Source organism: Cibotium barometz, chromosome 5 (assembly GCF_041138505.1).
Source record: "Cibotium barometz isolate CiBa-2024 chromosome 5, ASM4113850v1, whole genome shotgun sequence".
Lineage (NCBI taxonomy): Eukaryota > Viridiplantae > Streptophyta > Polypodiopsida > Cyatheales > Cibotiaceae > Cibotium > Cibotium barometz.
In genome coordinates, this window is record NC_141050.1 from 25014885 (window position 1) to 25029398 (window position 14514).

At 40.5% G+C, this 14514-nt stretch overlaps 1 protein-coding gene across 3 annotated transcripts; it reads right to left on the reverse strand.

Annotated features, from left to right (window-relative positions):
- Nucleotides 1–8380: 8380 nt before the first annotated feature.
- On the reverse strand, nucleotides 8381–13505 carry LOC147638265 (pentatricopeptide repeat-containing protein At2g33680-like). 3 transcript variants are annotated; one of them, XM_086798182.1, is made up of 3 exons: nucleotides 9348–13505; nucleotides 9147–9252; nucleotides 8381–8911 (listed from the first exon to the last, which is right to left on the reverse strand). In XM_086798182.1, exon 1 carries the CDS (start codon nucleotides 12868–12870, stop codon nucleotides 10315–10317), a length of 2556 nt encoding a protein of 851 aa, XP_086654308.1. In that variant the 5' UTR covers nucleotides 12871–13505; the 3' UTR covers nucleotides 8381–8911; nucleotides 9147–9252; nucleotides 9348–10314. The 3 variants fall into 3 exon arrangements, with proteins under 3 accessions (XP_086654308.1, XP_086654307.1, XP_086654306.1); XM_086798181.1 differs by having other exon boundaries at nucleotides 9147–13505; XM_086798180.1 differs by having other exon boundaries at nucleotides 9024–13505.
- Nucleotides 13506–14514: the final 1009 nt, after the last annotated feature.

Consider the following 14514-nt stretch of genomic DNA (forward strand, 5'->3'; position numbering starts at 1 on the left):
CGCGCACCGGATTCCCGGTAGTTGACAGTGGAAGCACCCTCCTCATGCGCGGGGCAGGGTTTCTCACTCGGGGTCTTGCCCTCGAATGTCTGGGCACGAGACTAGGCTGGTGGTCACTCCGAAAACCGAAACCGGGAAAATTTTCCATGCCCGGAAAGCGGGGACGATTCCACCATTTTTATTTTATTTAACAAATTTTTCTAAACGAGGTCGAAGTACTAAACTAACCTTCATCTGATAAAACCAGATAGAAGGAAAACTATCACTGATATAATTTGATCATTTTAGTAAATTCAACGCTTTTTTCCTGATCAAGATCAGGCACAGTCGTTGATCCACTTATTTGAGAAATTTATCAGGGAATTGACTAGCTACTCGAATCCTAGCGTAATCCTACGATTTTTCAGTTTGATTATTAAAACTCCACTGATTCCAGCCTAACCCCATCCGGCCCATGGGTTAGCCACCACCCTACCACTGGAATCGGTAAAACCAACAAGTACTCACCCACCCATAATTGAAATGCCTTTCTTAACTTTAGCTTTAGAAAACAGATACGCACACACTCCTCTTTAAAACTTTAATCTATAAAACAATCCATTGACAATTTACTGGTTACACATGTCATACTTCAAAATTTCCATTGAGTCTTTGTTTCTCACAAAATAGTATCATTCTGGACTCTCCGTTGAGATCAGCGAGTCAACAACGAGATCAGTGATAGATTACAAAAAACATAGGTCCATCATATAATATCTTCCTCGACATACGCATGGATGTCCTCGGCACCGCGAGCCCGTGCATCTCCTGGTCAGAACCCTCCAGGATCCTCCTTAGGTGTCCTGGCACTTCACTCAGGGACCACTTTGTCGGCCCTCGTCCATCGTACCGGAAGCTCACCATTTTAACCATACCGAGGCTGGTCAAGACCTGGGCAGGCTTTGCCGCGTGAGCTGTCCCTTGAACACTCCCCGCCGCCAGCTGTTGCAACCGAACTTCCCTTAGATAAACATATATACCAAATGCTCCCTCCAGCATTTTGGCGTAAGACAGTCTTTTAAGAAAACAGGGTTTCTATGCAAGTTTTCAGTTTTGATTTTCTTTTTGAATACAATGAGTATATCTTAATTCCGTATCCAAGATTTCTAGATCACAGGACTAAATTCTCAAGCAAAATTTCTCGAATTCTGAATTCTTAACCTTAGATCAAAATCAAAGGTCTCAACTTAGTTTCAGATTCGGTGGGTGATTTGAGTATAAATTCAGGAACTAGTCGCATCATCATTTCTTGAAACTAACGAAGGAATTACATCTTGGTCAAAGTCTGATTTAGGTTTTTGAGTCTGGAATGGTTCTTCTTGAACTATCTTTATCAAATGGTAATATTTCAATTACTACTTTACTAAATTTAAAACTAATCATTTACCAATATTCATGGGAATTAGTCATAGGATTAAGAGAATTCTTATCTTAATATAAAAAATATTCTTTCATGCATACTTTTATGCATAAAATCAATAATGATCAAAGTAACACTTTTATAATAATAAAATATTCTTTTATGCACAAAAATCTATTTTGATGAAAGTAACACTTTCATAATTAAAAAAATTATTCCTTTATGCATAAAAATCTATTTTGATGAAAGTAACACTTTCATAATGAAAAAATTATTCCTTTATGCATAAAAATCTATTTTGATGAAAGTAACACTTTCCTTTAAAAAAAATTATTCCTTTATGCATAAAAGTCTATTTTGATGAAAGTAACACTTTCATAATAAAAAAAATTATTCCTTTATGCATAAAAAACTATTTTGATGAAAGTAACACTTTCATAATAAAAGAAAATTATTCCTTTATGCATAAAAATCTATTTTGATGAAAGTAACACTTTCATAATAAAAGAAAATTATTCCTTTATGCATAAAAATCTATTTTGATGAAAGTAACACTTTCATAATAAAAGAAAATTATTCCTTTATGCATAAAAATCTATTTTGATGAAAGTAACTTTTTCATAATAAAGAAAATTATTCCTTTATGCATAAAAATCTATTTTGATGAAAGTAACACTTTCATGATAAAAAAAATATTCCTTTATGCATAAAAATCTATTTTGATGAAAGTAACACTTTCATAATAAAAAAATTATTCCTTTATGCATAAAAATCTATTTTGATGATTTAAGTAACACTTTCATAATAAAAGAAAATTATTCCTTTATGCATAAAAATCTATTTTGATGAAAGTAACACTTTCATAATAAAAGAAATTATTCCTTTATGCATAAAAATCTATTTTGATGAAAGTAACACTTTCATAATTAAAAAATTATTCCTTTATGCATAAAAATCTATTTTGATGAAAGTAACACTTTCATAATAAAAAAATTAATTCCTTTATGCATAAAAATCTATTTTGATGAAAGTAACACTTTCATAATAAAAAAATTATTCCTTTATGCAAAAAAAATAATAATGAATATGCATCTTCTATGCATGAAAATGACACTTTTAGAGTGTAGATTTGATAGAAATTACTCTTTTAGCATAATAAAAGGTAATACTTATTTCCAAAAAAATTCGCCAAAACCTCCTTTGTATGGCTGACCATTTTTTAAATTTTTCTACTTAATTTGTCTTAAAATTTAACTCTTAATTGATTTAAAGTAATCTAGATTAATCAAAATTCACTTATAAAAGAGAAAACATTATAAAAAATTCGATTTCAATAATTATCACTTTAACTAGGATAAAGAAGGGTTGATTCTAAGAAGAGAGAGGGGAAAAACCTTTCGATCAAGGCATAGCTTCCATTTATTACTTCAAACAATCATAAATATTAGAAAAACATAAAATCAATAAAGAAAATTGCAAGAACCTCTACTTACATAGTTTCTTGGAGCTTTCCTTTGGCTTGAAGGTTTGAGGGTTCAACTCTTGTTTGTAACAAGAGTGGCCACCAATCTTTGGAAGAGGAAAATGTCAAAAACTAGTGAATTATTAATGAATTCACAGTTCTTGAATTGGGAGGAGTAGAGTAACAGTGCATAAACACTATTGAGTTTTCAACAAAGGGGAGGGCTTCTATTTATAGGAAAAATTGAGCTCCTAACCAAACAAACTGAATTCTAGAATTTTTCAACTCAGTTTGGTCACTTTTTGACCATTTTTAGATCAGTTAAGCTAACTTTTTCGAACTAGACTTGAATTAGGAGAGAGGAGAGATGAAATATCTCAATTTTTGAAGATTTAAAAGTCAATTGCACATGTGAAGTAGGCGTCTCATTCATGAGGGGAATTCCCCCATGCAAAGGTGTCAAAAATGCATCATTACTTCCAAATATCTCTTTTTTAACTCTGTAATCTCAATACTCTGCACAGTAATATCTTAATGGATTAATAATTAGAAATATTAGCTCTCTAATTATGATATTGCAAGAAATTCACTAAAAACTAGTTGCTAAAATCTGTGCAAACCCTAATTTCAAAAGTCAAGAAAATTAAGATCAAGAAGATCAAGAATTCAAACAGTAAAGTGGACTAGGGTTTTGAAAACATTTTTTTTTAACAAATTCAAAAATGATTAACATAAATGTCATTGCTAATCTTGTCAAACAAGAAATTAGCAAATCTGAAAACTGTGTAAAAATCAATTTCAAAAAATGATTAACACTAATCAAGATTAAGAAAATGCATTTCAAAAAATTAGATTAATAATAATCCAAAAATGATTATTAATCATTCCCTAAGCAAGGATCTAATCTAAGCACTCTAATCCTAGGGATCTAAGCCAAAAGCTCTGATACCAATTGGAATGGAGTGAATCATAAAGCTCAAATTAGGAACAAATCATCATGGATTAATACAAGATTAAGGATAATCTCATACAATGGTCATGATGCCTCAGTGAGTTAACCTCCCACCAAGAGGATGGAATCAACCTTCCATAGGCCTAGGTTGAAAGCCATGAGGCTCCAAGAGTCATGAGATGACTAATGTCAAAAGATATCAAAAAGTGTAAAGATGTCAAAAAGGTACAATGATAGTCCATGAGCCCCCTTTTATACTTGAGCCCATGACCAAGGTTCTAGACCTAAACTAAAGGTGTTGCTTCATTACAGTAGGACATTCATTTTACTTCAGCTACCAAATGGCCAAATGCCACTAGCATACCATGAGGTGCTCCAAGCTACAAAGGTTACATAACCAGTTTGGTCTTAAAGAACTCAAGAGAAACATCCCTTTTTTATATCCCCCCCAAGGTTTTATATACATCATCACATATCAGAAAGGCTCCAATAGTGGTACTAGCACATTGCTTGAATGGTGAAGACCATCACTTATTAAGATGAAGATCTTGTTTAAGAATCCCTTCATCCCTAAAAAAATCATCACTGGGGCAAAGGGATTAAAGAGAAGAAAAAGAAGGTTTGTTATGTGAAATAAATCAATACAAACGGTGTCCCATTTTAAGCAATTCACTACCAAAGGATTGGAGCAACCGCCCAAAGCCCTTGCCATGATAGCCACCCAAAATTGTTAACATGACATAATCTCTATGGGCATGCTTCACAAGCTCCAAGAGGCCAAACATGAGAATTAAATTGGGCACTTCACTGATGAGTTACGAGAAATCTATTTGTAACCATTAATAGAAGGTAAATTGCACCCACATGCTAACCAAATTTTATCCCATGTAGCAAGTTTGGAGCTATCACAGCTAATGCACGTCATATAAGAACATCTTTGACTTTTCAAGCATGTAATCCATCCCACTAATGCCAAACTTTGCTAGTACAAGTTCATTGCCAATGCACATGTCATATGAGAACATCTTTGACTCTTGCTAAGCATGCAATCCACTACCAAAACATGTTGGTACAAGTTCACTGCATAGCCACAAAACCCTTCAACCAAAAAGCAAAGGGTTCAAAATCAAAATCCCATAGCAAATCATGTTGGATGAGGGAGAAGATGCTCTGCGCACTCACATAGACACACACGCACACACAATGACACAGACAAGCTCAGAGAGCAAGAGAGACAAAGCTCGATGTTGGAAAGTACTTAATGATAATGATAAGAAATGAGTGTAATACAAGAGTACTAATAGAAGCCCTAGCCCTAGGGCTGATGTGGCTAACACACAAGAGTGTGTTCACAAGGGGAAAAACCCCTGCAAGCACATGGTAAAAAGTTCCCATGTGTGGGGTTGTTCACACGGACTTCTAGGCTAACAAAACCCCCTAAAGTGAATGATGTGAATGTGTATAAGGTATAGCAGACTAACCTGGAAAGAGTTCTGGTGAGCCCATCTGCTACATTGGCCTGAGTAGACACATAGGTTAAGGCAATCTCTCCTACATGGAGTCTTTCTTGACATACTGATAATGCACCTAAATGTGCTATGTCCACGTGACTGTCTGCATATATGCATTGAGACTGTTAGTAGTGAAAAAATGGTGGTAGAAGATAGCTATCCAATTCCAAGATCTGTCGATAGTAGATGGTAGAGCCATATATATTGCACAATAGCTGTGAATGCTTAGCTCCACAACCTGAAGTGGCTATTGTTGGAAATAATTTCCACTGTTGGACACCTTAGTGTTAGAACATTATTCCCAATAGCTATCAGTGGAGGCGGCAAGCATAAAGAAAACGCATTTCTACTCAACTGCGACACTGCATGAATTTCAAGACCGGTTCTGCATATGTAATAGGCCATCTGACATTTTGTTGATAAGGGGGGCAGCATCAAAAGCTTCATTGGAGAGGTAGCAGGATGCCCCCCTTGATTGCTATAAACTGGATACTTAAATTATGCAAAAGCCCAATGTGTAAACATCAAGTGCATGTTGTAACATCACGAGCAAATCATCAGGTCAATTTGTGCTGAATGTGTTAAATGTCGACAGGATCAGAAGACTGAATGCATGACTGTAACCCAATGATCAGTTTCCAATGCATGTAATGCGAAAGCAACAAGGGAGGAATTGGTACAATAAGATGCACCAGAGGCAACGTGTGTTCGACTACTATCAATGGTGGGAGATCACAATGGTTGCATCCTCTTCAAGTAACGCAACACCCATGGCATTAGAGCAATATGGGAAAGTTGGGCTGCTGAATCTGGTCGAATGGCAGCATCAAGCAAAGGACTAATTCAGAGCTAAAATAGGCTTAGCTGATTCAGTAAGAAATAGATAATGTGAGCACTATGAACAATAGAAAGGGATAAACTGTCAATGTCCACTGAATGTCAATACATCTAAAAAATAACCTGTGTCAATGGTCAAGCCGACAAGTTGGAATCGGCAATGGAAATGGGCTGATAGAACAAATCTGATAAGTGTGGGCAACATCCAACCACACCATGAGAGTATAAGGCAACCTCTCAGCATGGCAATGTAAAAAGGATGCATAATTTCACATAGATTGATGTAAAGAAACCTTGAATTATGTAGTTGACAAGGCAACCAAGCTAAAGACAATGTAATAGTATGGCTCCATTAGTATCCATGATGTTAATGAGCTATAAAGGTGAAGCAACTTAAAGAAGGAGCTGGGTCAGCATAAGTAATACATCTGAGCAAGTAAAACATCATTGCATACATGTATGTCTCGAAGACATAGCACAACTAAGGGGTCAATTGCATAAGTGACCACAAACATCACCACCATCAGTAATGTACATCATGTGTCCTCTCTCAAATGCAAAAACCATAGAGATCATTCTGCTGATAATTGCTATAAAGCATAATAGTTGAGGATAAATCATCACCAGGATCAATGTCAGGCATAGCATGAACTGACAATCCTGATTCAGAGTACAGATCATCTTCAGGAGGATCAATGAGACAGGCATAATAGTATCATGCAATTCTACATTAGATGGACCAATAACTGACAATCCTACATGTGACAAGTATACGGCTTCACTTTCTAAATCATTTGAATGGATTTAGACTAAGGGCTGACTAAAGAAAATGTGGAAGAAAATCACCCACAAGGTTTGCTATGTGATGGTACATGTGTTGGGCTGAGCTGGTGTGGCGTGAAAATAAGGACTCGAGTTCAAACCCCGGCCCTAAAAAAAGCTCATTCAGCAAGCTGAATTTTGTACCATCTCTCGCAAAAAGAGAGGATATTTTTGCTTGTGTGATGATGTGGTGGTTAAATGTGACTAACGAATCCTACTAAGAAGTCCTCTAAAATTGCCAAAGGCTTCTAATCTAAAAAACCCAGCCCTAATTTGGTAGCCTAAGAGGACCCAAAAATGTTAAGGGTTACCAAAATATAAATACTTCTCCAATGCAAATTTTCTTCAAGATGTGTAAAAAGGAGTGGGAAAATTATTGGCACAAAAGAAAAGTCTCAATGAGGAAACTTATTTTCTCTCTAGACAATTCAATCACCTGTAAGTTAGACAAAATCAAAGGTAAGAATGGATACCTTGCATATAAACGGGTGCAAGTCTATCCAAAAAGCTTTGAAAACAAAATGACACCTTTATTAATCATGGATGGAAATCTATAATGGAGCTTCCATGATCATGTTCTACTCAGGTAGGTCTACTTCGGTACGTCTCAAAAAGGCTATTGGAACCTCTGCATTTTAGTGAATTGAGGCACAATATAATTCCCAGGAGCTTCCACGCTCATGTTCTATTCAGATAGGTCTACTCAGGCGTCCCAAAAAGGCTATTGGAACCTCCACATTTTGGTTGCTTAAGGCTCCAAAAACTACTTCCATGCTTAGCATGGCTTAGCATGAAGAGAAAAGACCATTTATGAATGTAGGTTGAACTCAAAATGAGGGTGTTGCACCTGCATCCAGTCACAACCCTTCACTTTCTTTGATGCTCCAACCCACTGCTATCTACTCTTGGCCTTCTACATCGATCTCCAAAGCACTCACCGGACGAGCGAAGCTCGAGTCCACGCGCCCCGCAGCCTTTTCCAACAATCAGTTCCTCCTCTTTCACAAAACGGCAGGAATACATGATGGCAAAGCTTCTCCTCTGCCTTACTCGTGTCACCACTGACTCTCCTACGAGTCAAGACGCCCACCGCCGCACTCGAAGATAAAGAAGCCGCTGCTGGTACCTTCTCCAATCCAAACTTCATTCATTTTGTACATCACCACTGACTCTCCTACGAGTCAAGACGCCCACCGCCGCACTCGAAGATAAAGAAGCCGCTGCTGGTACCTTCTCCAATATCCCTTTGATCTGGGATAATATAAAACTCATGCATACTGTATACAATTATGGCAGATTTGCATTCCCTCGCAATACCACTGCTTGGTTTTATAAAGGGGAATGTTACAGTATGGATTACACCTACCATGCATACATGACTCACATGCACATGTACATTCACATGCAATGCACCGGACACTTGTCTGTTTCAATTAGTTGTAACAGTTTGTAACCACTTACAAGAGACCCTCTCACAATCGTAATACACAACTCTCGTACATACATCTCAAATTGCAATACATTCAGTTACATCCTCTTGTTCTTGGTAGTTGTGTTCATCCCCTTCACTCTGCATGTGCGCAGCTATGGAGGACCTCAACCTCTAACCAGGCTATCTCCTCTACCCCTTGGTTCTACCTGAACCTTAACATGTATATGCAACTGTGATGAAGCCTCTCTTTCAAATCAAATTTGAAGGGCTGACCTCAAACGGCTTATCGCACTTGGCTGCCCTTAATTTGGCTATTTTGGAGGTCACTAGCTGCATTTCAAAAATTCAATGTCCTCGGGGGTGCTGCCACTTACGTCAGCCACATCACCCCTCATAATCCTTTCCGGATCATCACAATTTTCAGCATTCTGGGCGTCCTTTAGCTTGATCACCACTCCATCAAACACTTTTATGTAGGGCCTTTTCACAAAATTCCCTGCAAAAGTACATGGTTGCAACACATGGTTAGAGAACAAAACCTGAGCTAGTTTAACTCGAGCCAAAGCTACCACACCCATAGTGTCATCCATAGTTCCATTAAAGCTTACCTCAATTTTTTGTAGACACGGTACAGCAACACATATGGTTAGAGAAGAAAACCTGAGCAATAGTTTAACTCGACCCAAAGCTACCACACCCACAGTGGCATCCAGAGGTCCATTAAAGCTCACCTCAATTCTCTTTCTGATTTTGTAGACACGTACAGCAGCTTGTTCCCAATCTGAATACCTGGCTTTTGCAACTTCTAGCCAGATCACTTCCACACTTGCGCCTTCCCTGGGAAAATATGAACAGGAGAAACCCAGGATGTAAGCTAGGATTTCATTCGAAACTTCCACCTTTACACGTGCGTACCGAAGTTCACACCCAACCTTGCAAATGATACACCATGGACTGCGTGTGAATCTTGAACTATCGAGAGCAAGACCCTTAAATCACCATCCTTCATGAAGGCCGTGAATGGTCCATGGTTGGTTTCAAAAAGGGTCCTGGCTGCTGTTGGTCGCCCTTCCTTGGAGCATGGTCTCTAGGGCCATTCCCTTCACCTTGTACACCATTTTCGAGATCATCATTTTCTTATTTAGTGCCTGTTTGTACTATAAATCAGTCACGGGTTGACAGAAAAATGATTTGCACTGTCAAGTTGGTTCGTGAAATCAACTTCCCTTGCAACTGCTTGTCACCATTGTCATTAACATCCAAACGTGAAATCAGTCACGGGTTGACAGAAAAATGATTTGCACTGTCAAGTTGGTTCGTGAAATCAACTTCCCTTGCAACTGCTTGTCACCATTGTCATTAACATCCAAACGTTGTGATCTGACCTCGTTAATCTCATAGTGCCTTCCCTGGAAGCATATGCTGCTTCCAGCTGGCCAATGGTCACCCAGTTCTGCCTTACCATGCGTTTGAACAGCTCTCACATTAGCCACTCCACTAGCTTGAAGCCATGAAGGCTGTGGGATCTTGATAGCTTTCACGTGATATCCATGGGGCGGTGTTGGGAATCCAAGCTTGCAAGTTACTCACAAGTCACGCGCATATGCCCTTCTGGCAAGCCGAACAATCTTGAACGTCTAGGGAATGGCCCTTGGGAGGCCCGTTTTCCAAAGAAGGGTGACCGGTGGCAGCCAGGAGCCCTATTATGGAAAATAGGCTAACCAATGACCATTCACGGGACTGTCATGATAGGAGGAGCCGATTCTGCAGTTGATGATGATGGGAGGACAGATTCTGCAGCTGATGGTGACGTGCAGGAGGTTCTGAGTTTGCTAGGTTGGAATCTGCACCGAATGGGAACGACACCCACTGATATGCCCAAATGCTAAGGCCAGTATCTCAGTGCCCATGCAATGAATCTTTCTTGCTCGCCTTCGACATTGGTTGTAGTAAAGAATCCATAAGAGATCCATATCCTTCTTCCTCCATTTGCATACTTAGTGTCTCTAGCTTAGCATAAATGTTCTCAGTTTGAGGATGGCGTTTGTCACTGACAATGAAATCATGCACCTCATTGTTGACTTCGATAACGGCCTGTCCGGGCTTCTTCCATGCGTTTGCAGATAGTCTCAGCCTCTCTACTAAGGCTGCATCTTCCTGCATCCCAGCATACTTGTAAAGGTTATACATGAGCACGTATGCACCAGCCTTCTTGCCATCCATTGCCACAACATGATCAAAACAATGCCTTCCCATTTCCACATTGCTATGTAGTTTGCAGTGACTAAGCAAAGACGTCCACCCGGCAACATCAAACACAAATGGCATGCATTGAAGCAAATCAGCTGCTTCCTCCAAGTGTCCAGCATGGCCAAGAAGATCAACCATACAATTATAGTGGTCGAGCGTAGGTGCAACTTTTTCCTTTTTCATGACTTCAAAGTGCTGGCAACCTTCAACTAATCGGCCCTCCCGACTGCAGGCCGAGAGAAGGCTAACCAAAGTCACATCATCTGGCTTCCAGCCCTCCCGTTGCATGCCCTCGTAATACTTCAGTGCCAAGCTGTACTTTTTGGCCTGTGCATAACCTGCCACCATTGCAGTCCAACTCACACTGTCCCTCATTTGCAGTCCATTGAACACTCTTTTACCATCCTCCATGCACCCACACGTGGTGTACATGTCAATCAGGGAGTTTCCCACATGTACATGGGCTTCAAGGTGCCTTTCAAGAATGAAGGCGTGGATTAGCTTGCCCTCTGCTGAAGCTGCCATATTGGAACATGACTTCAAAATGCTGACAAAGGTGATCGTGTCTGGTACCAGGGCCCCCTCTACCATCTTGTGGAAGAGTTGGATGGCATCCTGATCGTGCCCATGCAGGGCATACCCAGCAATCATAGCACTCCATGTCACCGTGTCCCGATGTGGCAATTTGTCAAACATCTTGCGTGCATCATCGATGCTCCGGCACTTCGCATACATATCAATAATGCTGCTTATAACAAATTCATGACACTCAAACCCAATCTCTATTATGGAGGCATGAAGGAGTCTGCCATGCTCAAGGGTCTCAAGGCCCGAACACGCTTTGAGAACGCTCACAAAAGTGGCAGTATCAGGTGCTAAACCTTTGGCTTGCATTTTCTGAAAAAGTTGCAGAGCCTTCAAACCATGTCCATGAGCGTGAGCATATCCACCAATCATTGCACTCCACGTCACCACATTTTTTTCCCCCAGTCTTTCAAACACACAATGTGCATCTTCAACACTTCCACGCTTTGAATACACATCAACTAGGGCACTTCCAACCACCAGATCTGACTCAAAGCCTCTTCTAAAGATTCCAATATGCATCAACCTGACATAACCTAAATCTGCTGCACCAGCACATGCTTTTAAACCACTAGCAAACGTGACTAAGTTTGGTTCTGTACCCTCCTGCCGCATTTTTTGGAAAAGTCTGAGGGCTTCCTCACTAGATCCATGCTGTGCATAGCCTGCAATCATGGCTGTCCATGTAACCACAGTCCGTACTGACACGCCATCAAAGACCTTGCGCGCATTCTGTAGGCTTCCACATTTGGCATACATGTCCGTGAGAGAGCTCCCAAGAAACGAATCTGACTCACAGCAACATTCAATGATGTGAAAATGCAGTAGTTTGCCTACATGCAAAGATGCTGCACTAGGGCATGCCTTCAGGATGCTTGCGAATGTGATACTGTTTGGCACAACACTCTCTTGCTGCATTTTTAGAAAGAGCTGAAATGCCTCCTGACAATGTCCATGCTGGGCATAACCCGCAATCATGGCATTCCAAGTCACCACATTTCGAAACTGCAAGCTATCAAACACTCCACGCGCCTCCTTTACACTCCCGCATTTCGTGTACATATCAACAAGAGCATTGTCAATGACTACATCTGGTTTCAAGCCACTGTTAAGTACCCTCTTGTGAATCAGCCTTCCATATGGCAGGCCTTCTGCACTAGCACATGCTTTGATGACGGCAACAAACACGTGTCCATCTGGTTTTACCCTTGATTGCAGCATTTGATGATACAGCACGATAGCCTGCTTGTTGCACTGGAACTTAACATGTGCAGAGATGATGGCACTCCATGTAAATGCATTGGGTTTAGACAGTTTGCTAAACACTTGATTGGCCTCCCCCAAGCTCCCACATGATGCGAACATGCGGATAAAGTGGCTCCCTATGTATGCATCTGACAGAGGCTGATACCTCGTGGTGAGCCTGTGCAGTGCTCTGCCTGCAGCCAGGTCTTGCTTGTCGATGCACCATCTCAGAAGACAGTAGAAAACGTTTGTAGGTATAGAAGATCCTTGCCGATACAGAAGATCAATAGACTGAAAAGCTTCGCCAAAATGTCCTTCGTTGCAAAGCTTCCTCAAACCTTCTAGAAGATTCTTAGGGGCAAGGTTCATGGTCATCCTGCATCGATCAGAATACTAAAAGTTCACAGAACATGTGTACGTACACACACACACACACACACACACACACATACGTATACACGTTACGTAACTACCTAGCTAGCTACACGTATTTCGTACGTGCGTACGTTTTGTTCTAGGAGGTCCCTCTATCAGAGGTGTCATTCCCTTAGGGTTTCACTGGGCTATCAAAGGTTGTGCCTCTTCCTCCAATTCTGTCAATTCCATAGGAGGTTGGGAGATATCAGTTCAGCCTGCAGTTTCGTGATCTTCTTGGCTTCTCTGAGGGCTTCCTCCTCTAACTGGTCTTCCTTTCATTTTTTGCCCAATCATCACAGGCTCCTTTAGAAGTCTCTTTGGCAAGTCTCCTTCCAGATCTGCCCTGTCATCCTCTGTCTCCTTGGGCTCTAGGTTTTCATCAATTGTTCTACTGGAGGTCATGGTTGCTTCCAGCTCCCAGTTGAGCTCTTGCTGACCAACCAGGGGAGGGGTGAGCTCCAGTAACTCGTTTAGGCGAGTAGAGCTCAGAGCCCTTCATCAATTGTTCTTCTGGGTATGCCAAAAGTCCTGTTTCTTTTTATGCGCCCTGTTTTAAACCATCCCTTTGAGGAGTGAGTACTATCTCCACGCTTTCTTTAATACTTTCAATGACGCATACACATGGCATTAGGCCTAGGTTTACGTTTTTTTTAAACCCAGGAGCTCGCCGAAAAGCGGGACCACTCCTCGCGCAATTTTAGTGGGGGTATAGTGAGCAGGCATTAAAAATTGCGAGGGTCCAGAGATTAATCGAGAGGGGAGATAGGTTCTGAGGATGGGTGCCATGCATTAAGGTTTCGCGCGCCATTTCAAATGCCACATCGAGGGGAAATGTGGTATGCATGTATGATGGTGTCACGTTGTTATGGACTACCGCACCTCCCAAGAGAGAACTTTACCCATTTAGAATCGGAAGTAACAATAGACAACAACTTTCGTTGGATACTTATCAATGCTTCAAGCTCATGTCCCTTGAGGCTCTCCAAGCTTGCTTTGGGAAGCTCCACTCCTCCAATCTCCACCTCCTCGCTCTCACCACGGAGTCACTCACATCACACTGCAAGGCAATCTTCCTCTCACTCTCCAATGCACACGCATAGAAGAGGAACATGCACTAGGGTACTCTCTCTCTCTCTCTCTCTCTCTCTCTCTCTCTCTCTCTCTCAAGACGAAGCAAGAGCTCTCATAGCACAAAGGGGGATTATGTTCTTTCATTATGAGAAATTGCCTTTTATACATATGGCCCTTATTCATACTTGGACGTCCAAAACTTACTAACTAAGGCCTTGGGTAGCCAGTATCTCAAAATGTACAACTTTTATAGTACCTTTATATAACACTTATTAATGTCCTCAATTGGAGGAGCATCTTTGTTAATCCAAAATGGGATTAACATCCTCCCTACATGATCTAGGTTCTATCCTCAAAACCTTTTACTGAGGTCGAAAGACCTAGTCGCCGAACTCGTGTTTGTAGAAGTTCCGACGGGATTAAATCTTTTTCAGGGTTCTTCTAAATACGGAGTGTGATGTCCAGAACCCGCTGTTTACCATATCTTCAAACGTGATATGCATGTAACTGGGTAGACACCTTAGGCGATGA

Coding starts and splice junctions, on each gene's coding strand:
- LOC147638265 (XM_086798182.1), bottom strand. CDS start 12,870: ATGACCATGAACCTTGCCCCTAAGAATCTTCTAGAAGGTTTGAGGAAG.